Below are 24,383 nucleotides of genomic sequence, written 5' to 3' on the forward strand. Positions count from 1 at the left end.
ATTTAAGTTCAATAATGACAATAGGAATTTCACATTCATATTCATATACAAGGCTCCTGTACACTAACTTCATATTAATTTCCTACTAGTCATAAGAGAAATATTAAATATACATGATCTATGGAGTAAAAGAGGCAAAGTTTTCCAAATGATACTGATTTTTATCAAAAATCAGCAACTGTTTTCGCCTTTGAGTAAATTTCTGAAATTACAAGTGAAAATTAAAAATTTTATATGAAATTTTAAAAATATTGTTGCATAATTAGATACATATCTATTCAAACGGAAAACAAACTACTAATTACCAACACACAAGAGCAAAATTAGTATTTTCAAACAAAGCTATATCAAAACTTAAGAGCTAACGATTAGTATCTTCTAAAGTAGATTATAGATATATTTGTCCTTTCTAAAGGTGCACTGTCAAAATAGTATTTGATTATATAAGGGACAATGTTAATATTAAATGATAACATCATGCTTATGTAACAGGTAAAAATATATTCAGAATATTATTTAAATGTTTTACAGCATTTTCCTATGTAATTTTTAAAAAATAGCAGCAAATAATAATAGTATAGTTGAGATTGCTTTATTAATACTAGCGATCAATACTATCACTAGGCTATCCTACAAGAGGCAAACACCATGCCTTATTCTTCTCTCTTAGCATTCAGCACTAAGAGGAGGTACTTAATAGATACTTGATGAATAACAATCACCATCTTGGTAACAGAATCAAGGAACATTTAGAAACTTACCACAGGATTCTACCACTATTAGAGTTATTCTCAGGTGGATTAAAATCTATCCTGGATTTTTTTTAAATCTCATATAATACCAGTTGTGCCAAAATTAATGCAGAGCTACAGAAAGACAAAGTAGACCATCCATTTGAAACACTGCCTGTTCTTTGACAAGACATAACCTGTATAATAAGTCTTTTTTTTCCTCAGTATTTAGAATTCAAGCCAATTTCTACAGGTCTTAGAACTACTGGTCTATCTTATCTGTAACAAAATTAACAAGAAAAGGAAGAAAATCTATTATACAAATATCCTCATGGAAATAACAAATAAACTGCAAGCACAGCAACTACATACTTAAAAACCAGGCTTTGCTAAGAGATTTTTAAAATTGCTGCTGCTGCTAAGTCACTTCAGTCGTGTCCGACTCTGTGCGACCCCACAGATGGCAGCCCACCAGGCTCCCCCGTCCCTGGGATTCTCCAGGCAAGAACACTGGAATGGGTTGCCATTTCCTTCTCCAATGCATGAAAAGTGAAAAGTAAAAGTGAAGTCACTCAGTCATGTCCAACTCTTAGCGACCCCATGGACTGCAGCCCACCAGGCTCCTCCATCCATGGGATTTTCCAGGCAAGAGTACTGGAGTAGGGTGCCATTGCCTTCTCCGTTTTAAAATTAAATAAGTCCTATTTACAAGTTCCATATTCAGCTGAAATTTTTGATAAATTGGTCTTTAAAAAAAACATCCAATTTATGAAGGATGGCTTTGTTAGGAAAATTTATGGTTTTTCACTTGTAGCTGAATTCAACACAGTTGCAGAACACAAAATCAACACATAAAATATGTTGCAATTCTACATTATCAATGAACAACATTCTCCTCAAAAAGGAGATTAAGCAAAACAACGCCATTTACAATAGTATTGAAAAGAATAAAATGCTTAAAAATAAATTTATCCAAGGTGAAAAGATTTCTATACAAAACATTGCTGAAAAAAATTAAATACAGAATTAAATGGAAAGATATCCCCTGTTTGTGGACTGGAAGACTTAAATTGCTAAAATGTCAATACTACCCAACATGATCTATAAATTCAATACTATCCGTATCAAAATCCTAATAGCATTTTTTATATTAAACAGAAAAAAAGAAAAAAACCACCCTAAAATTCAAATGTAATTTTAAGGAATCCCAGACAGATAAAAACTAGTTAAAGAAAAAAGAAAAAAGTTAGAGGTCTCACATTTCCTCATTTCAAAACTTATTACAAAGCTACAAATATCAAAACAGAGTGGTACTGGCATATCACCAGACATACAGACCAATGGAACAGAGCCCAAAAATAAACCCCCAGTTTATGAGCAAATGATTTTCAATAAGGATGCCAAGACTATTCAATGGCAAAGGACAGTTTTCTCAACAGCCGGTGCTAGAAAAACAGAATATCCACATGTTAAAGACAGAAATTCCTTAATCCTTTTCTTAAATCATACATAAAAATTAACCTAAAGTGGATCAAAAATCTAAATGCAAGACTAAAACTATAAAACTTTTAGAAGAAAATATAGAGGAAAAGCTTCATGACACTGGACTTGCTAACAATTTCCTGGATATTACACCAATAGCACAGATGACAAAAGTAAAAACAAACCAACTGGATTACATACATCAATTTTTCCCCCCCAGACAGGTAGGTGGCAGGTTAAATAAGCAAGAGAACTTACATATAAGGCTTGTCCTGGGTAGTTGCAGGAGAAATAGATCTACCTGCTTGCCAGAATCTTAGAAGTTTATATAGAAGTCTTAACAGGGTTCAGTAATGTATGCCATCCAGATAGTCTCAACAATACCCCATTCTCTCAAGGCTCCATCCTCGAAAATAGCTTCCACTGGGGGAACAATGAGTAGAGTACACATTCCAAGGGCAGGGGAGGGGGTGAGGAACCTTCTTTTGGGTGAGTACAGCCCAGGGGGTTAACTGGTGTTCACATCCCCTTGATGACCTCTTCCAACAATTGCAGAGGTTGTTAGTGATCAACAAAATAATCCACGTACATCAAAATTTAAAACTGTGCATTAAAGGGCAAAATCAACAGAGTGAAAAGGAAACCCACAGAATTAAATAGTGAACTCCGGGAGTTGGTGATGGACAGGGAGGCCTGGCATGCTGTGACTCATGGGGTCACGGAGAGTCGGACACGACTGAGCGACTGAACTGAACTGAACTGAAGTCATATATATGATATGGGGTTAATATTCAGAATATATAAGTACTCTTACATCTTGACAACAAAAAATAATCCAATTAGAAAACTGGAAGAGGACCTGAATTGACATTTCCCCCAAGAAGATACACAAATGGCCAACAGGCATAAAAAAAGATACTAAATGTGACTATTAGGGAAATAGAGATCAAAATCACAATGAGATACCATCTCCTTATAATTAGGATGGCTAATATAAAAAAATAATAATAATAATGTGTCAGAAGGACTTGGAAAAGCTGGACCCTGTGCACTGCTGATGAGAATGTAAATCGGTATAGGTGCTATAGAAAACAGTATGGCAGTTTCAAAAAACATTAAAAATTGACTGCATGATCAAGCAATTCTACTTCTGATTATATATCCTAAAGAACTGAAAACAGGGTCTAAAAAAGCATTTGCTCACCCACATTCGTAAGAACATTATACATAACAGCAAAAAAGTAGTAATAACCCAAATGTTCATCCATGAATTAGTGAGTAAACAAAACATAGCCTACACATACAACGGAACATTATTCAGCCTTTAAAAAAGGAAGGAAACTCTGATACATGCTACAATGTGGATGAAGACATTAAGCTAAGTGAAATAAGCCAGTCACAAAACTCAGAAGTAACACTAATATAAGGTATCCAGAGCAGTCAAATTCATACAGACAAAATGTAGTACAGCTGCCAAGGCTGGGGGTAGGGGAGAATGGGAAGTTGTTGCTTTTGTATATAAAATTTTAGTTTTGCAAGAAAAGAATTGTGGAGATTGTTTGCAAAACAATGTGAATGTACTTAACACTATGCAACTGCATACTTAAAAATTAAGATGGCAAATTATGTTACATGTATTTTATTAAATTAAAAATAAAAATGTTAAATAATATAAATGGTCATAAAAAAGAATACAGTTCTTAAAAAGACCTGATTAGACCAATTCAATTATTTTCTATTAGCAAATTTTACATACAAGAGGCAAAACAACTAGGTAATAAAAAATTAAGATGTCTTATTTTCACTATAACAGATGGTCCTTCTATCTAGTCTCAATAAGATAAGGTTTTACTGCATTAACATCAAGGCAAATGCTACTTTAAATTCCATACTCAATAAACCCAAATGTTTGAAAATCTCAAGGCTGCAGAGAATTTCTTCAAATACCCACTAATACTCACTAGTTGCTCCTTTCTTGGAAGCTTTTTAAAAACTGTAACAATAACAGGCATTTTTTGAAATTTAAAAAAAAGATCCCCAATCCTACCTCCCCAACAGAATTTATTTCTTAAAAACTCCTTTCAGTTTTTTACATGAACAAATTACTGCCTGATTGTAGCCACAGTTCAACTAGTAAGCTGATTTTTTCTTAGTCCTGCATCGACATTTTGTGTGTTTTAGACAACATTCAATAGTAACATAACATTTTTGTGCTAATGTACATTTGTTATATTCAAATATGAGTTATTATCACACAACCAAGCCACATGATTTTCTTTTTTACTGTATATTGCCCTACGGATTTCCAAAAGAGAACACTACCAATTCTATTTGCAACCCATAGTTTACCAGTTCCACTACAATATGCTCAGCACTGGAAATTGGTATTTTTTAGTTATGTTTATTGATAAATGTGCAATAACTCATTTTAAACTGCACTTCTCCCTGTATGTCTGTTGCTGAGTGGTTTTAATTACACTTCAGCCAGTATTCCCAGCAAGAGGCAAATTTTAGAGAAATATCAGGTAAGAAAATTCCTAGAAACCTTAGAATTAAAAAAATAATAATACTAATTAAAGGTTTCTGCAATACTTGACTGCTGTAGAGAAATTCAAATAAAAAAGTTCATGATAAACTTGCATAGGCTGAATTACTAGTTAAGTATTCAGTTCAGTTCAGTCGCTCAGTCGTGTCCGACACTTTGCGACCCAATGAATCACAGCACGCCAGGCCTCCCTGTCTATCATCAACTCCCAGAGTTCACTCAAACTCATGTTCATCGAGTCGGTGATGCCATCCAGCCATCTCATTTTCTGTCGTCCCATTCTCCTCCTGCCCCCAATCCCTCCCAGAATCAGAGTCTTTTCCAGTGAGTCAACTCTTCGCATGAGTGGCCAAAGTATTGGGAGTTTCAGCTTTAGCATCAGTCCTTCCAATGAACACCCAGGACTGATCTCCTTTAGAATGGACTGGTTGGATCTCCTTGCAGTCCAAGGGACTCTCAAGAGTCTTCTCCAGCACCACACTTCAAAAGCGTCAATTCTTCAGCAATCAGCTTTCTTCACAGTCCAACTCTCACTTCCACACATGACCACGGGAAAAACCATAGCCTTGACTAGATGGACCTTCATTGGCAAAGTAATGTCTCTGCTTTTTAATATGCTATCCAGGTTGGTCATAACTTTCCTTCCAAGGAGTAAGCATCTTTTAATTTCATGGCTGCAATCAGCATCCGCAGTGATTTTAGAGCCCAAAAAAATAAAGTCTGACACTGTTTCCACTATTTCCCCCTCTATTTCCCATGAAATGATGGGACCAGATGCCATGATCTTTGTTTTCTGAATGTTGAGCTTCAAGTCAACTTTTTCACTCTCCTCTTTCACTTTCATCAAGAGGCTCTTTAGTTCCTCTTCACTTTCTGCCATAAGGGTGGTATCATCTGCATATCTGAGGTTATTGATATTTCTCCCAGCAATCGTGATTCCAGCTTGTGCTTCTTCCTGCACAGCGTTCCTCATGATGTACTCTGCATATAAGTTAAATAAGCAAGGTGACAATGTACAGCCTTGACGTACTCCTTTTCCTATTTGGAACCAGTCTGTTGCTCCATGTCCAGTTCTAACTGTTGCTTCCTGACCTGCATACAGGTTTCTCAAGAGGCAGGTCAGGTGGTCTGGGATTCCCATCTCTTTCAGAATGTTCCACAGTTTATTGTGATCCACACAGTCAAAGGCTTTGGCATAGTCAATGAAGCAAAAATAGATGTTTTTCTGGAACTCTCTTGCTATCTCCCTGATCCAGCGGATGTTGGCAATTTGATCTCTGGTGCCTCTGCCTTTTCTAAAACCTGCTTGAACATCTGGAAGTTCACAGTTCACGTATTGCTGAAGCCTGGCTTGGAGAATTTTGAGCATGGCTTTACTAGTGTGTGAGATGAGTGCAATTGTGCGGTAGTTTGAGCATTCTTTGCCATTGCCTTTCTTTGGGATTGGGATGAAGACTGACCTTTTCCAGTCCTGTGGCTATTGCTGAGTTTTCCAAATTTGCTGGCATATTGAGTGCAGCACTTTCACAGCATCATCTTTCAGGATTTGAAACAGCTCAACTGGAATTCCATCACCTCCACTAGCTTTGTTCGTAGTGATGCTTCCTAAGACCCACTTGACTTCACATTCCAGGATGTCCGGCCCTAGGTGAGTGTAAGTGATCACACCATCATGATTATCTGGGTCATGAAGATTTTTTTTGTATAGATCTTCTGTGTATTCTTTCCACCTCTTCTTAACATCTTCTGCTTCTGTTAGGTCCATACCATCTGTCCTTTATTGAGTCCATCTTTGCATGAAATGTTCCCAGTATCTCTAATTTTCTTGAAGAGATCTCTAGTCTTTCCCATTCTATTGTTTTCCTCTATTTCTTTGCACTGATTGCTTAGGAAGGCTTTCTTATCTCTCCTTGCTATTCTTTGGAACTCTGCATTCAAATGGCTATATTTTTCCATTTCTCCTTTGCTTTTCACTTCTCTTCTTTTCACAGCTATTTGTAAGGCCTCCTCAGACAGCCATGTTGCTTTTTTGCATTTCTTTTTCTTGAGGACGGTCTTGATCCGTGTCTCCTGTACACTGTCACGAACCTCCATCCGTAGTTCATCAGGCACTCTATCAGATCTAGTCCCTTAAATCTGTTTCTCACTTCAACTGTATAGTCATAAGGGATTTGATTCAGGTCATACCTGAATGGTCTAACATAGTAAATATTGATAAATATAATTCACAATAACAAAAGCTCTTTAGGTCCTCAGTAAACTTTAAAAGTTGTAAAAGAATCTTGGGACCAAACTGTTTGAGAAGTTTAGATTTAAACCATAAACGAACTTGTGGTTTTCTAATCAAGCCCATTTATTACAGTTTTCAAGAGCAGAAAAGAAAATTTTATCAATTTTAGAAAATTTTTAGAGCATTTCCTTATAAAAACAATACACTGAATTAAATAATAGAAGTTTAAAGAGTAACAAAAAAGTGTTAACAGTATTAAAAGGATCTTAGAGAGCAATAACTCTGAAACTATGAGCAACTGAGTAACAAAACTTAATAATAAGAAACGTGTAATGCTTTGATTCAAGCACTATTTTAAAAACTTAAGAAGAAACCTTGACCTTCTATAGCAAGCTAATCTAAAACCTCTCACTTTTATTTCTTTTGCAGAGTTAACTATGAGATTTCAGATGAAAAGGAATGCTTTTTCTTTAGCAAAAACAAAACAAAACCCGAACAAGTTGCTAAATTAACCAAACAGTTGCTTAAAGAAAGAAAAAGCAGTTTCAAAAAACATTTCCTTAGTGCACTTAACTTTTCAAAAGGATAAACTACTTAGGAAAAGAAATGTACCTGAAAATGGCAGGGTTGCAGACATGCTTTGGATCCAACGCTTCTCCCTGTATAAATTCATAGCACAGTCCATTATTGAAGGTACAGTAGAGCTGTGGTGCGCAGCCATGAGCCTGCAACACTCGGAAACTCTTCACTTCTTCATCACGATCGACTAACAATTCAGTCTTATTGCCATAAATTCGCACCAGGACGACATCCTCCATTGTATTACCCACATAACAGCCAATAAGTTTATTTGTGATTCCATCAGTGAAAAGCTGCCCAAAATAAAAAGGAAAAAAAGGAAAAACAATTATTCACTTTTAAGGAAGGATTAGGAGATAACTTGAAAAACATTAAATACTAATTGAAAGAAAATACTTAATTTTTGAATATAATTTTGCCTAACATGTCTATAAGTTTAAGTCTAGACAGAAACAAAACGGAATGCTGCCGTTTAATATGTTAAGTGGTACAACACACATTCTTTCTCTCTCCTATGTCTAACAGATTGGAAAATCTCTGAAGATAGGGAAAGAGGCTTTCTTGCTAGCATAATATATGATATAAAAAAGTCTTTAATAATGTTCACAAGTTTAAATTTACAAATATAATGTACCATAAATTATATTATGGTAAATCTCCAATTTATATAAAACTTAATTTTAAATGTTATTTTCAAAGATTACTTAACATAACATGCACTAGAAATTCTTTTAAGTATTCAGGTTATAATAATTTAAACTTGAATGCTACAGCTAAATAAGAAGCAGCAGCACAATCTTAATTAGTTGAAGATAGAGAAGTAACTAGAGATTTCACAGATATTTTCTAAAAGGGAGTTTGGGGACTTTTCAAGATTTTTTTTTTGCTGCACCGTGAGATCTCAGTTCCCCAACCAGGGACTGAGCCTATACCTCCTGCAGTGGAAGGGCAGAGTCTTAACCAATAGACCATGAGGGAAGTCCCCTCAGGAGTTTTAAAGTCCTTTTTTTGATTTGAGTAGAATATTATATTAAAAATCAAACAGATGATTAGGAATATTAGTTCTCTAAGTATATTCAAAAACTGCAACTTTTGTCTTCCTCTACATTAATTTGACACTCAGTTCAGTTGAGTTGCTCGGTCGTGTCTGACTCTTTGCAACCCCATGGACTATAGCATGCCAGGCTTCCCTGTCCATCACCAACTCCTGCAGCTTGCTCCAACTCATGTCCATCCAGTAAGTGATGCCATCCAACTATCTCATCCTCTGTCATCCCCTTCTCCTAAAATTGACACTAAAACTTTCTATTTACCCAATTATAACTCAGAGCTTTTGGAGGCTCTCTCAGGTGGAATAAAGGGATAAAAGTGAAAGCAAGTGTTAAGGATATTTTTCCCAAGACAACTGGGAAAGAACAAGAATGAACAAAGGGTAAGTTTTAAATGTATACACATTTAATTAATGCCTGAGAAAGAGGGTAATCATTTTTATTTTGATAAAGACTGTTGTAATGATAAATGATACCTGAAAAGGCTTTAGATCTTCAGGTGAAATTTGAAAGTATTTACTTATTCTTATTCACCTAATGTAGGTAAATTGAATGAGCTAATGTGAAAAGATTTATTTTGAATATCTATGTTTTGGGGTTATGCAGAGACATACAAACTCTGCTTTCCACCTGGATTTCAAAAAGCTGGTAGATAGGGAGACAATGACAAGAAGCATATGCCCTTATACTAAATTCTAATCATCATTTTCTCAAAACCTATGTTGCAAGCTTGTTCTTATTAAAATATCAACTCACACATATTACTCTGTAACTCCTCCAAATGTCATGTAGAAATAAAATATTTCAATTATTGAAATAAAGTTTGAGAAACTAACATTCTGAAATGTTTATGATGAATGACACTCCACACTCTCAAAAGCCAGGAGTAAAATCTATGTTTTCTACATCCTCCCAACAAATATTTAGTAAGGACTTAAATACTAGCTTGTCTTCTTGATCTAACTTATAACAAATTTATTCTTTCACTCTTTCCTATAATAAATTTCTTTAATTGTGCATGCTATATTGTACATTTATGTGTACACACAGAAACATTTAAGATGTATGCACTTAAAAGGGCTAGAAATGGATAACATTACTGGATAAGATTAGTAAACAATATACACACATTTATAAGGATGACACTGAATCACAACTCCAATGACACTAACCCTAATATACTCTACTATACAAAACAACTACAAATTTACAATAAAATGACAGTCACAATAAATTCCTGGGGCAAAAAAATATTACTTCATTTATAAGAGTATTTTGCTTCCCTGATGGCTCAGCTGGTAAAGAATCCACCAGCAATGCGGGAGACCTGGGTTCAATCCCTGGGCTGGGAAGATTCCCAAGAGAAGGGAATGGCTACCCACTCCAATATTCTGGCCTGGAGAATTCCATGAACTGTATAGTCCATGGAGTCGCAAAGTGTCAGACACAACTAAGCGACTTTTACTTCTCTTCATAGGAGTATTTTATGTAAAGTATCACTTAATTTATATTTATGTATAAATAAGGATAGAAGTGTCTACAAAAATATCCAACACAAATATTAGGTAGTTTAAATCCTGTCTCCTGTTTCCCTGTTTTAAACTTTTTTCTTTTGGTTTATGCATGTTTTCTTTTTTTTTTCCCTTCGGCAATCAATCCAGTTTAAATGTGAAAACATTAAGTTAGTGAGAAAAAAAAAAGGAGCTCAATAGCTAGGAACAGACCCAGCACACACAACAAGGCCCGGAGATTCAGTCGAACGTAAGTAATTTCACACAACATCAGGATCAGATGAGGGACTCTGTGACCATAATGCATCAAGACAAAAACAAAGCCACTCTGTCATCACGTGTGAACACAGACAAAACTATGAAATTTTTCCAAACCACAAAAATGACCAAACATCCCCCTACTCTGGCTAATATGAGGAATTGCTGTTCCTTTCCTAGTCACAGCTCTGGGTCTGCTTCACTCCTCCAGTCCTCTAGGTAAGGTGAGTTACCCACAGCCACAGACTTGCCCCACTTCCTTTCTTCTGACAACACCCAATCCACAGGAAAGCCTTGCTTCCATGAAAGTGAAAGTCACTCAGGCATGTCCAACTCTTTGCGACCACATGGACCATACAGTCCATGGAATTCTCCAGGCCAGAATACTGGAGTGGATAGCCTTTCCCTTCTCCAGGGGATCTTCCCAACCCAGGGATTGAACCCAGGTCTCCTAGGTTGCAGGTGGATTCTTTACCAGCTAAGCCACAAGGAAAGCCCAAGAACACTGGAGTGGGTAGCCTATCCCTTCTCCAGGGGATCTTCCCGACCCAGGAATCAAACAAGAGTCTCCTGCATTGCAGGTGGATTCTTTACCAACTGAGCTATCAGAGAAGCTTCCTCGAACCCTCTCCTAAATTTTTATACTAAGTCCTTTCTAATATCCACATACCAAAAGCCCCACCATTAATCATGGAATAAGTCTTCCTCAACTGCAAGGAGTAATGAATCCAATTTGTTCAGCTATTCAAATGACCTCTTGATGGAGATTTCTGACTTTAAAGATGTATGGATAATGCTTTTTCACTTTTCCATGGTTCCTACCTCATGCATAAATCAACAATTAATTCAAGGTACTTCAGCTTTCCAAAACAGACAAAAATATACTAGGTATATGCTAGGTACGAGTACTATATCAGATATATACTAGAAATATAAAATTCCACCTCATTGGAGGGGGTACAAAACCAACAGAAATCTCATGGAGCTCCTTTTCACAGGGTTTATCCTACACTGTGTCAAGTATTTAAGATGGTACTAGTTCAGAGAATGAGCTCAGAGCAAGACTGCTCTCAGTTCAGTTCAGTTCAGTTCAGTCGCTCAGTCATGTCCGACTCTCCGCGACCCCATGAATCACAGCACGCCAGGCCTCCCTGTCCATCACCAACTCCCGGAGTACACTCAAACTCATGTCCACAGAGTCGGTGATGCCATCCGGCCATCTCATTCTCCGTCGTCCCCTTCTCCTCCCACCCCCAACCTTTCCCAGCATCAGAGTCTTTTCCAGTGAGTCAACTCGTCGCATGAGGTGGCCAAAGTATTGCAGTTTCAGCTTTAGCATCCGTCCCTCTAATGAACATCCAGGATTGATCTCCTTTAGAATGGACTGGTTGGATCTCCTTGCAGTATAAGGGACTCTCAAGAGTCTTCTCCAACACCACAGTTCAAAAGCATCGATTCTTCGGCGATCAGCTTTCTTCACAGTCCAACTCTCACATCCATACATGACCACGGGAAAAACCATTGCCTTGACTAGACGGACCTTGGTTGGCAAAGTAATGTCTCTGCTTTTTAATATACTATCAAGGTTGGTCATAACTTTCCTTCCAAGGAGTAAGCGTCTTTTAATTTCATGGCTGCAATCAGCGTCTGCAGTGACTGCTCTACCTGACTGCAAATTCTAGCTGTGTTAGCCTAGAAGTTGAGTAACCTTAGGCAAGTCACTTAACTTGTATGTGCTTTATTCATCTCATGTTTAATATAAGCAATTAGAATCTACTTTATAGTTTTAGTTTTTGGTTTTTTACTTAATAGGTTTTTATGAGAATTAACAGCGTCCCTTGTGGCTCAGCTGATAAAAAATCCGCCTGCAATGCAGGAGACCTGGGTTCAATCCTTGGGTTGGGAAGATCCCCTGAAGAAGGAAAAGGCTACCCACTCCAGTATTCTGGAGAATTCCATGGACTGTATAGTCCATGGGGTCGCAAAGAGTCAGACACGACTGAACGACTTTCACTCATGAGAATTAATGACTTAACATATACAAAAGCACATACAATAGTTTCTGACACAAACTAAGCTCTTATCAAGTATGCAGATAACTACATATTTAAATTTCAACACAAGACAGCAAAATGATTCATGATGAGACAATAAAAGTTAATAATTATGACATCTATGTTACAGATTAGCCCTAAATTCTATGCTGCTGCACTGCCCAAACCTGTACAGGTTGTCATTTGAAGTAACACAGAAAACCTGGTTGGGGAAAAGAAATTACAGTTTAATGAGACCTTAGACGTTAAAATGACTATCACTGAACCTGAAGACCTTCTTGAGACCCCCAAAACATAATCAAATGCCTCCTTTCAGTACGTGACACTATCTTGCAATGACAAACTCTAAGATGATCAAAGAATTAAACTCTATCTTAGCTACCACGAAATTTCTTTAGTCCCTAAGATAATTAAGAAACCAAGCAGAGTTTTGCTATTTATTTATGGTTTAAAATGACCAATTAACTACTAAATTCAAATGAATAAGCTTCCACAGGCCAAGATAATGGGAAAAACAAGTTTCAATTATTCTTTTAGACAATGACTACTAGACAAGACCAGAAATTTAGAAAGATGGAATTAATTTGTGTCAGTTAACTGTTTTGTGGAAGAAACTATTGTGATTCCACCATCTTCCAAAATGACAGAATTTAAAGCAATGTAAAAAGAAAAATACCATTTTCATGTATCTAAGTGGCAAAAATTTTTTTAATTTAATATCAGAGATTGAAGAAGGTATAGAGAAAAAGATACTTTACAATACTGTTTTGAGGAATAAAAAATTACATAAAGTGAGAAATAGCATGACAGTTTTATGTTAACTTGGATTGGCTAGAATGCCCAGTTATTCAATCAAACATTAATTTAGATGTAGCTCTGTAGATATTTCGCAGACTTATTAACCAGATAACTTCAAGTAAAAGATTAATCCCCATGAGTGAGCCTCATTCGATCAGGTGAAGAGCTGTTAAAGCAAAACTTAGGTTTTCCTGCCTTAAAGCTATAGCATCTATTCCTGTTTTAAGAGTTTCCAGCTTACCAGACAATGCCATACAAATATCATATTTACCAACCTCTACAACTGTGTGAGCCAGTTCCTTGAAGTAGATCATACATATATATGTATACATACATATGTGTGTATTTTTTTTCTTTAAATTTAATTTCACTAAAAATTTACACTATGGATATACTTACAGAAGTTACCCAAAATATATGCATAAGAGTAGTTCACTGCAATACTGATTTTAATATCTAAAAAAATTTTTTTTAATTTTAAAAAGAGATTACATACACTGACATGGAGATATCGAAGATACATTATTTTAAAAGCATGATATGGAATAATTTAATTATATTTACTATATTTATAAATGCAGGTAGATAATGTATACTGGTAAATCCATACATAAATTATTTATGCTGGTAAATAATCTGACAATTTTTTATAAGTCAAAAGAAACTGTTCACAAAATTACCTTTGAGGGGAAGGACTTGGTGTTGAGGGATTTAGGCTTTTTACTTTCCATTTTATAGCCTTATTTATGTTTTAAATATTTTATTAAGAGCATGAACCATTTGTATTTATTAAACAAAATCAACAGGGTTAGATAGTATTCCTTTATGAAGGTGATGACTGCCTATGTGCATGTGTAGTTGCTCAGTCACATCCAACTCTTTTGCAACCCTATGGACTGTGGTTCGCCAGGCTCCTCTGTCCATGGAATTCTCCAGGCAAGAATACTGTAGTGGGTTGTCATTTCCTTCTCCAGGGGATCTTCCCAACCAAGAGATCAAGCCGTCTCCTGCGTCTCCTGCAATGCAGGCAGATTCTTTCTCTGCTGAGCCTTTCTAATTTTCCTCTTTATACTCTTTAGAATTCTTTTTAAAACCTCACTTTAAAAAGTAATTAAGTCACATGATCTTTAACATGATCAAATATTATGTTTCTAGCTATCAAAAATTGTGGCCAATACCATAAGAACATGAAAATATTTACAACAGACATGAGTTTGAGCAAGCTTCAGAAGTTGGTGATGGACAGGGAAGCCTACAGTCCATGGGGTCACAAAAAGTTGAACACGACCAAGCAACTGAACTGAACTGATGTGAAGAACAAGAATACAAAAGCGTACATAAGATTCAATAAAACAACTATGTAAACTATTTAAGGGAGAAGTAGATGGTAATAAACAAAATAGAACAGTTGATTATTTAATAAAATATGAATAGGAAGTTGGGTTTTTTGCTACTGAAAGTTTTAATATTGTGTTACATCTTTTAATTAAAACTTGGGAAGGATTGGGGGTGGGAGGAGACGGGGACGACAGAGAATGAGATGGCTGGATGGCATCACCGACTCGATGGACATGAGTTTGAGTGAACTCCAGGAGTTGGTCATGGACAGGGAGGCCTGGCATGCTGTGATTCATGGGGTCGCAGAGTCGGACACGACTGAGCGACTGAACTGAACTTACTTCATGATCCTATAGTTCTTTATTTAAAAAATTTACACGCACAGTATATTTTCTCAGAGTACTACAAAAAATTACTAATTCAAAAATATTGTTCTGTTAACTTTTTTTAAACTGTTATTTTGATTACCACTAGAGGGAGGGAAAAGTTAGGAGCAGAAAGGGAAGTGGGAGATATTCTGGGTTACTGGTTAATATTTTCTCTTTTCCCATTGGGCTACAAAGGTATTTGTTCTACAACAATTTATGTTTCATCTTTTTCTGTAGGTTTGTTGTATCTCACAATTTTTAAAAGGGTGACAAAATTTATCTATAGCCCATAAGATCTATCAGAGTAAAAGAACTTCTGCTAAGAAAAAATTCTGGGGACTTCCCTGGTGGTCGATTGTAAGATTCTGTGCTTCCTCTGCAAAAGGTTCAGGTTCAATCCCTGGTCAAAAACTAAGATCCCACCTGTCACGTGGCAAGGCCAAAAGATAAAAAACAATGACAGAATCCTGAAAAATACAACTTGATTCCTTACATAAAGGCCTTTCATTACTGCCCTATCTTTGTCAGCCACAAAAAGAGACACGAAACAAAACAAAGCCCTTAAGCTTCCCACTTCCTCCCTGACCTGCAAGCAATTAACAAGTCCTGCACATTTATTTTCTGAAATGTCAAATCTATCCCTTATTTTCAGCTTCAAGGCCACTGTCCTAATTTAGATCCCAGCATCGCTTTTCTATACTAACGTAACAGTCTCTCCTCAGCTGTCTTTCACAAACGTTTTTTAACGCAATACACAGAAAAGAAAAAGTATTTATAGTTTAACTCAACACATATATACTTTTACGTAAAACTAAAACAAGTTTCACAAGAAATATTTAACGGTATTACTTGCAATGCTCTGATCTATCCTATCACATCTTAACTCATCTTCTTAAACTGTAGTGGTTTCAATTCAGTATACTAATTTAGCATCCTCTTAGTAAGCAGCAACCAAGAGTTTCAAAAATAATGTCTTTTCTAAGTGATTTGCTGCTGCTGCTAAGTCGCTTCAGTCGTGTCCGACTCTGTGTGACCCCATAGATGGCTGCCCACCAGGATCCCCCATCCCTGGGATTCCCCAAGCAAGAATACTGGAGTGGGTTGCCATTTCCTTCTCCAATGCATGAAAGTGAAAAGTGAAAGTGAAGGCGCTCAGTCATGTCCAACTCTAGCGACCCCATGGACTGCAGCCTACCAGGCTTCTCCGTCCATGGGATTTTCCAGGCAAGAGTACTGGAGTGGGGTGCCATTGCCTTCTCCATTCTAAGTGATCACTCATTTCCCAATTCAAAACATTTTCTTCAATGGATGCTGCCTAAATAGTAATCTGCCACTTCTCTAAAAAATATGTAACATACATGCTTAAAAACATTCACCAGCTTTCCATTACATCCCAGATAATAAAATACCACCTCCTAATGAGGCATAAATTTAACCTCTCCCTTATTTGGAAATCACTTTGTACACCATTCTACCCAAGACACTCATAGTCTACGAAACACTCATAGTTTACAAAAGTGGTTTTTCTTTGCCCAGAAATACTTCCCCATTCCAATTCCTATCTTTCCTTCCAAGCTCAATTCAAGGTACCCCTTGAAGCCCTTTTGTGAAGCCTTTCCTTCTCCATTCTCCCATGCCTACCTTCTGCTAAAAGAAGTGCTGCTAAAAATTAGCATTATACCAGTACAAAAAAATACATGTCAAAATTACTGAATTTTAGGAGCTTACAATTCTTTTAGAACAACTTTCTACTTACAAAGGCTGGGGGGCGAGCTGGAAGTGGGGGGCAGGGTGAAGTAATAAAACATACTGTGCATAATTTTTTTACCTATTTCATTTAATTCTCCTGATACTCTACTCTTAGTAGTAAAGTAGTAAAAGAATAGTATTAAAATTACTATTTGTAGTAGTGTAGTAGTTAAAGTGAAAGAGGAGAGTGAAAAAGTTGGCTTAAAATTCAACATTCAGAAAAACTAAGATCAAGGAATCTGGTCCCATCACTTCATGGCAAATAGATGGGGAAACAATGGAAACAGTGGCAGACTATTTTGGGGGGGCTTCAAAATCACTGCAGATGGTGACTGCAGCCATGAAATTAAAAGACGCTTGCTCCTTGAAAGAAAAGTTATGACCAACCTAGACAGCATATTAAAAAGCAGACACATTACTTTGCCAACAAGGGTCTGTCTAGTCAAAGCTATGGTTTTTCCAGTAGTCATCTACGGATGTGAGAGAGCTGAACTATAAAGAAAGCTGAGTGCCAAAGACTGATGCTTTTGAACTGTGGTGTTGGAGAAGACTCTTGAGAGTCTCTTGGACTGCAAGGAGATCCAACAAGTCCATCCTAAAGGAAATCAGTCCTGAATATTCATTGGAAGGACAGATGCTGAAGCTGAAATCCCAATACTTTAGCCACCTGATGCAAAGAACTGACTCATTTGAAAAGACCCTGAAGTTGGGAAAGACTGAAGGCGGGAGGAGGAGGGGACGACAGAGGATGAGATGGTTGGAGGTATCACCAACTCAACAGACATAAGTTTGAGTAAACTCTGGGAGTTGGTGATGGACAGGGAGGCCTGGCGAGCTTCAGTCCATGGGGTGCAACACAACTAAGCGACTGAACTGATAGTAGTTAAACTCTACTGTTCTGTACTATGCTACTATTTTCCAAGGTAGATAATAATTTCTTTTTATAGAGATTTTTAAACTTGCCAAAGGTGGCAAATGGCTGGCATCAGGATTTGAAACCATCCTCTTCCCACTACACTATGCTGAGGCCTCAAAGAGTGGTGAGATGATTGCTCAGTCCAAGACACATAGCTATTAATACCTGAAAGCGAAATAGCACATTAGACCCCTGACTTTGAGTTCACATATTATCAAAATACATGGGAGCCTATCAAACATACACATCCGTCACAGGAGCCTATTAAACACCCCATCTCTCTTAGTCATAGTCAAAATGCTCTTAGGTGTTATCACCCACTCAAATACTTTCCTGTTAGATAGTAATGATTTTAAAAGAAAGCAGAAGTGAATCCCTTTTCCAAAATAATGTCATATGTGGAAAAAGTAATGAAATTATATTTGTAAGGAACTCAACGCAAAATCTATGAACCAAAGATTTAATTTTTTAACAAATCACTAATTTTGCAGAGAAATGGCTTCCCTGTCTTAATCATAATATACAAACTGCAGTCTATGGGGTCGCAAGGAGTCGAATACAACTGAGCGACTGAATTGAACAACATAAAGTTTTATCAGTCAAAGGGCAATAATTTATGAGTTCTCATCCCAGATCTGCCATTACTAACTTCAAGCTCAGTATCATTTAACTATAAAATACTATTAACAGTCTACATCTATCTCACAAGATTATTGGGAAAGTGTATGCCAAAGTGCTTTCTTTATAAACAGTAAAATATTATTAAATAAAAAACACTCTGATGTATTGTTTTAGATCTACTCTGCCTATTCTAACATACTACACTCCACAAAGCTCACCACTACTTTTGTATTGTATTCTTTTAATTTGGCAGAGATAGGGGAAAAAATCATTCAATTTTTTAAAGCTCCATCTAAAATGAGATATATTATCCCCTATGTCCATAAGTTGTGAGCAAAGACCGGCCCCTCTATCATTTTGAATGCACTAACGTCTTTTTTTGCTTGCTTCTGGATTTTGTAATGTGCTCTCAAAGTTCAGCTGGCAAGAGTAAGTGCCAGGTAAATAAGTATTATTAGAGTAAGCTTCTAAGGTATGTTTACATAATATTTTATATCACATAAGAATTCGAGAAAAAAAATCTTTTAAAACTATGTGCTATTATTACTAATACTTGTTTTAGACTTTTATCTGTATATCTCAAAGAAAATAAAAGCAAATCTCAAAAAAAGAAAATATTCCTGTCCATATTTACTAAAGAAATCCTTAAGCATCATAAAAGCAGAGTCTATAATGACCTAGAATGTGGGAGTCAGATCTACTAAATTGAGAGATGAATAACCATCAACTCAGCTTAGCAGTTGTCCTAGCTTCTGGATCAAAAGCTTTGCTTGCACATGGAGGGATTAGATTTCTAAATAACAATCATCATAAGAGCAAAACAAATGGTAGTATTTACCTTCATTTACAAATAAGCATATTGGAAGTTTGGATAATGAGTACAAAGGTCTTAAAGTCAAAAGATGATACACAAGTTTCAGGTAAAACTCAACCTCAAGTACTTTTCAACAACCAGAAACAGTCTGAATGTTAACACATTTTTAACCTTTTTTTCAACCTGTATCCTGGCTTTACTTCACTGAGCTATACCTAAAAAAATGATAGTACCCATCTAAAATGGTTGTCTGAGGGATTAAATGATTGAAAAAAACACCTAATGTACCTCTGAAATTCCAGTCATTAAAGCTTCAAACTCTTAAGTCTCTGCTTAAAAAGTAATACAGCTTGTCAGAACCAGAGTTTACCAGAAAACGGTAATGTCTTTAATTAATATCTGTTTAATTAATAATTGACGGCCAGAACATAACTTACTTTAATAAATGTAAAAAACTAGAATAAGTTAATAGATAATAAACTAAAAAAGTGTAGAGTTTCAACTTGGAAGTTTCAATTAAACTAATTTTCCTTAAAGAAAATATGCTGTTATTGTTCAGTCACTAAACCGTGTCGGACTCTGCAACCCCATGGACTGCAGCACGCCAGGCTTCCCTGTTCTTCACTATCTCCTAGTTTGCTTAAATTCATGTCTCTTGAGTCGATAATGCTTTCTGACCATCTCATCCTCCACGCACCACTCCCTCCTTCTCCTTTTGCCATCAATCTTTCCCATCATCAAGGTCTTTCCAATGAGTCAGTTTTTCAAATCAGGTGGCCTAAGTATCAGAACTTCAGCATAAGTCCTTCCAATGAATATTCAGGACTGATTTCCTTCAGGATTGACCGGTTTGATCTTCTTTCAGTCCAAGGGACTCTCAGGAGCCTTCTCCAACACCACAATTCAAAAGCATCAATTCTCCGGTGCTCATCCTTCTTTATGGTTCAACTCTATTTTTTTTAATTACACATGAAAATCACTTTTGATTCACTATGTCCTACATATATGGCTAATAAACACTCCCTTAAATTTTCAAAATTTTTGCCTGATAACTTTTTTCCAAAACATATGGGTCCTTTTAATCTGCTCAAAACTCTTCCAGACAGTAAGAACTGAAACCAACATTTATGAAACTGAAGTGTCAAGAACTGTTCTGGGCCCTAGGGCACTATCATGTTTTATTCATTATTGTATAGGTGACTACTTTAGCAAAGCACCTGAGATACTGTTAAGTCAGTTAACTTTGATGAAACAGTCAACAAAATAAGGCAGGTGATCTGGCTACTTCAACTGAATACTCTTACGTTATTGCTCAGATTTGAAACAAACCTCGGATATGCCAGCCTTCAAAATTATTTTGCGTTTGCAAGGGAAAAGGAGGTTCATTTTCTTATATAGTACCTAAAACTGCAAAAGTTAAAAAGAAATAAGTACTCAAAATACATTTCCTGTATGCTGCATCGTAACTTCTTAAAAATAAGCTATTCAAAAACGCATAGGTTCTCCAGGACTTTTTCTCCCAATTTCTGTCTATGAATACAGTGGCTCTGGAAAAAGAAATATTCACAAGACACCTATCGTTGTAACATCAGATATTGTTAGTTTCACTCACATGATTAAAACCTTTACAGAAATACTGATACAAATAAAATAACGCCTACCTAAGAACCCAATCTGATAATGCATGATGACCATGGTCATTACTGTGGGATACAGGGCGGTCGCCAACCCCAGGATTTGAGAAGATAAAACGCAGGGTGAGCATCAGTGGGTTACACCGACGGGGGGAGGGTTGGGAAGGGAAAGGAAAAGATCAGAGAAAATTAACTACTGCATTATTTGTGAAAGAAGAGGCGACGGTGGCTTAGGCCGACGGGCGAGGACCCCTCGCAAGGGGAGTGGAAAGGGTTCATTCCGCAGTTAGAAGGGATAGGGGAGGGGGAGGAGGGGCAAGTAACAACAGGAACCTTCCTGAGGTGGAAGGGGTGCGTCACTAACGTAGCCTTTTCGGGGAAAAAGGAAATCTGCCCTCAGGACAGCCTCAGAAAGCAATGATGAAAGAAGGGGGAGTGACCTTCCTAGGTATGACAGAGGAAACACAGGGTCACTTCCCAAAGAACGGAGCGAGGAGATGTTCCCGGAGATCCTCCTGGGTCCCCGGGGACTACAAAGGATGGTGAGGTGAAAACCCCCCACTCCCTTCCCCCCTGGGCCGCGTCAAGGTCGGGAGAGACCCGGGGCTAAGGTGTGGGCGTTACCTGCAGGGTCACCTCCTGAGGGTCCCAGTGCGGCCGCAGGTGTTGCAGGAGGCTCAGGGCCCCCTCCCGGCAGCGCTGCTCCTCCTGATCTTGCACCGTGACGTCCAGCTTGGGGACCTCCGGGGAGCCGGGCGGGACGTGGATGTAATTGGCCATGGCCCAGGCGACGGCAGAGACTACCACAACGACGACGGCGACGGCGACCACGAGAACGGCGGGCGCCGACAGGCTGCTGGATCCTTCCGTCCCGGGGCGCCCTCGCGGGAGGGCTGGGGGCGTTCAGACTGACGGTCGAGCGGTAGGAGAACGGGTGGAGGCGGCACTCTCGCCGACCCGGGTCTGGACAGCGGCTGAACTGAGCGGGGAACGCTCACGGGAAAAAAATTCCTCTCGTCTGCGCTCGGCCGCCGGCGGGCGCGGAGCATGCCGGGACTGGCCTGACGCTGGCGTCACGCGCGGGGCGGGGCCTCGGCTGCGTCAGGCTCAAGGCCGCGTGTCTAGCTCTGGGGCACAATGGGCCTGATTCCAGAGCTCGGTTTCTCGCCCTTTATCAGACTCTTCCTTGCGTGCTGTTGGTCGGAAACAGCGCGGCTCGCCTTCTGGAATGAGGCTGAGCCCTGCCAAGACCCGAACGAAAGGCACTGAAGCTTTAGCTCTCCTTTGTGGGGGAAGGGGTGGGTCTTGGGATCTGGGTTTGAGGTAGGGCTGACTTTTTCTGGAATGCCAGGGACGCGTCCTGAAATAACACCAGGGTCAGCCTGAGTTTGGCCTGAGTCTGGGCAAGCTGAAGTAGCTGGGTCGCCTTGATCTCGGAGCTGCTGTGTACTGAGGTCCACGTAGTTGGGTTGACGACTAAATTACCATCAGCAGTATACTGAGCTCGTGGTATACTGGGACAGTTAAGATAATTGGATAAAACAGAGAATGCACTTCAAGATGTATTTTTAAAGGTCGGTTATTTGACCGTACTGAGAATTATTTAGAGTCAGGAGGAACAGGTTATAGTCTAGGATGAAGATGGAAGGGAAGTAATTCTGAGGCTCAGCGATAGAGGTGCTGGGTGGGCCTTTTAGTCTGATGGTGTTATATCAGCTAATACCACTGCTAAGAGAATACTGGAAACTTTACTGGGACTTCCTAATTTTCCTTATAATGTGAGGAAATTGGGTTTAGATTTGACCTCTTAATCTGTCTTCTCTGCAGCACTTGGTAAATGGTGAATATACTTGTTAGTGGTGAATTACATCACTAACAACTCAGCTTAACAGTCAAATGTTTAATTATCTGATTAACATCAGTTTACATTCTGATTGTTCAGAACCTACATACCTTTGTAAATCACGAAAGAGCTTACTGTCAGTAAGGGGGTCAGAGAAGGCAATGGCAAGCCACTCCAGTACTCTTGCCTAGAAAATCCCATGGATGGAGGAGCCTGGTAGGCTGCAGTCCGTGGGGTCGCTATGAGTTGGACGTGACTGAGCGACTTCACTTTCACTTTTCACTTTCACATATTGGAGAAGGAAATGGCAACCCACCACAGTGTTCTTGCCTGGAGAATCCCAGGGACCGGGGAGCCTGGTGGGCTGCCGTCTATGGGGTCACACAGAGTTGGACACGACTGAAGTGACTTAGCAGCACCAGCAATAAGGGGGTGTGGGTGTGGGGGTGTGCGCGCGCATGCACGCACCAAACTTCATAAGCTAAAAACAAGGAAAAGAGAGTTATACGGACAGCAAGGAAGTTGATTCAGCATATTCCAAAATTAGTCTTTTTTAAATCGTATATTGCAGGAAACGCTGAATTACATGTTCTTCCTGTTTGGATGAAAATAATATACTAATTTTACATTTCAGGTAGAATCTATTTCATTTTTGTATAATTTGTACTTTTATTAAACAGTTGGAATTTTAAGAATTTTGAAACTGTTCTGAATTGTGAAATGATTTTAAAAATTATTTCTGGAATTACACAAGTTTGTAATTTTAAAGAAACATCTGTTAATAATTAGACCTCCCCACCCCACCCCCCCAAAAAAAACTATTAGGTGTCTAAGAATGAAACTAACAAAATATGTGTAATACTTTATGGGTGAAATTATATTAATGGAGAAATGAACCACATCCATGAATAAGAAAACATATTTATTATAAAGATCTCGGTTTTCACTGAACTAATCAATAAGTATAGTGCAATTACAATTAAAATCTCAACTGAATTTTTCATGAAATAAAGTGACGTTAAAATTCACACCAAAACTTAATGTCAAACAAAAGCTACTTTTTTTTGTGGAGAGGGAGATTGGAGAATAAGTTGGGAGAACACATCCTGAAAAAGGAATTCATAGGGCCTGGACTCCATCTTAGGCCTGTTCTTCTGATCATGCCCGGCCACCTTTCTAATGAACTCTGAACTCTGTGTTTAGTGCCTATGAAAACAACAACAGAAGGATAAGACCCCCTCCAGACAGGGGAACCTTGAAGATCGTATCTAGGTTACTCATCACCTAAGAGAAAACATACACTAATCACCCCTTCCTCCAGACAGGCCGTAAGTTTTTCTGTATCGGAGTGTAACCTCGGGTTTATTGATTATTGGCTAATTATTTGACTGTTTGAGCACATGAGCACATAGCATGTGAATGATGGGGTTACTGGGGTTGTATTTTCCTTGCTTTATGTAAGTCTCAAGGAATTTGGAGTGGTGGGTTCAGACACGTACACATGGGGTATAAAAGATTTTCACAAATGCTGGTCGGGGTCCTTTGCTAAGAGGAGACTCTGCCTTGGGCCCACCGGTGTTATAAACTGCACTTCACTATTTGCATTGTCCTTCTGAGTGAGTTTGTTTCCTGGAATACGTGGCTACAGCAATCCTACCAAGATTTATTATGTAACGGTTTCAGTTCAGTTCAGTTGCTCAGTCATGTCCGACTCTTTGCGACCCCATGAATCACAGCACGCCAGAAACAGTAACTCTTACTACTGACAGAGTGATAATGGTATAGTCACTTTGGAAGAGAGTTTGGGAGGTTCTTACAAAGGTAAGCATTGTCTTACCATAAAATCAGTAATCATGCTCCTTG

The 24,383-nt window shown here is 38.1% G+C and overlaps 1 protein-coding gene across 1 annotated transcript in view; it reads right to left on the reverse strand.

The window, feature by feature from the left end:
* The window catches only part of ETNK1 (ethanolamine kinase 1), a 54,483-nt gene extending 32,648 nt beyond the window's left edge, over window positions 1-21,835 (reverse strand). The window contains exons 1-2 of the mRNA XM_055394352.2: window positions 21,302-21,835; window positions 7,601-7,860 (exon numbers count right to left, since the gene is read on the reverse strand). Of these exons, the coding sequence (XP_055250327.1) occupies window positions 7,601-7,860; window positions 21,302-21,457 (416 nt within the window). The 5' untranslated portion in view covers window positions 21,458-21,835. The remainder of the gene's footprint in view (window positions 1-7,600; window positions 7,861-21,301) is intronic.
* Between the last annotated feature and the right edge of the window lie 2,548 nt (window positions 21,836-24,383).

This window comes from Moschus berezovskii, chromosome 6 (assembly GCF_049115385.1).
Source record: "Moschus berezovskii isolate FMDL1 chromosome 6, NW_MosBer_1.0, whole genome shotgun sequence".
In the NCBI taxonomy this organism is placed as follows: Eukaryota; Metazoa; Chordata; class Mammalia; order Artiodactyla; family Moschidae; genus Moschus; species Moschus berezovskii.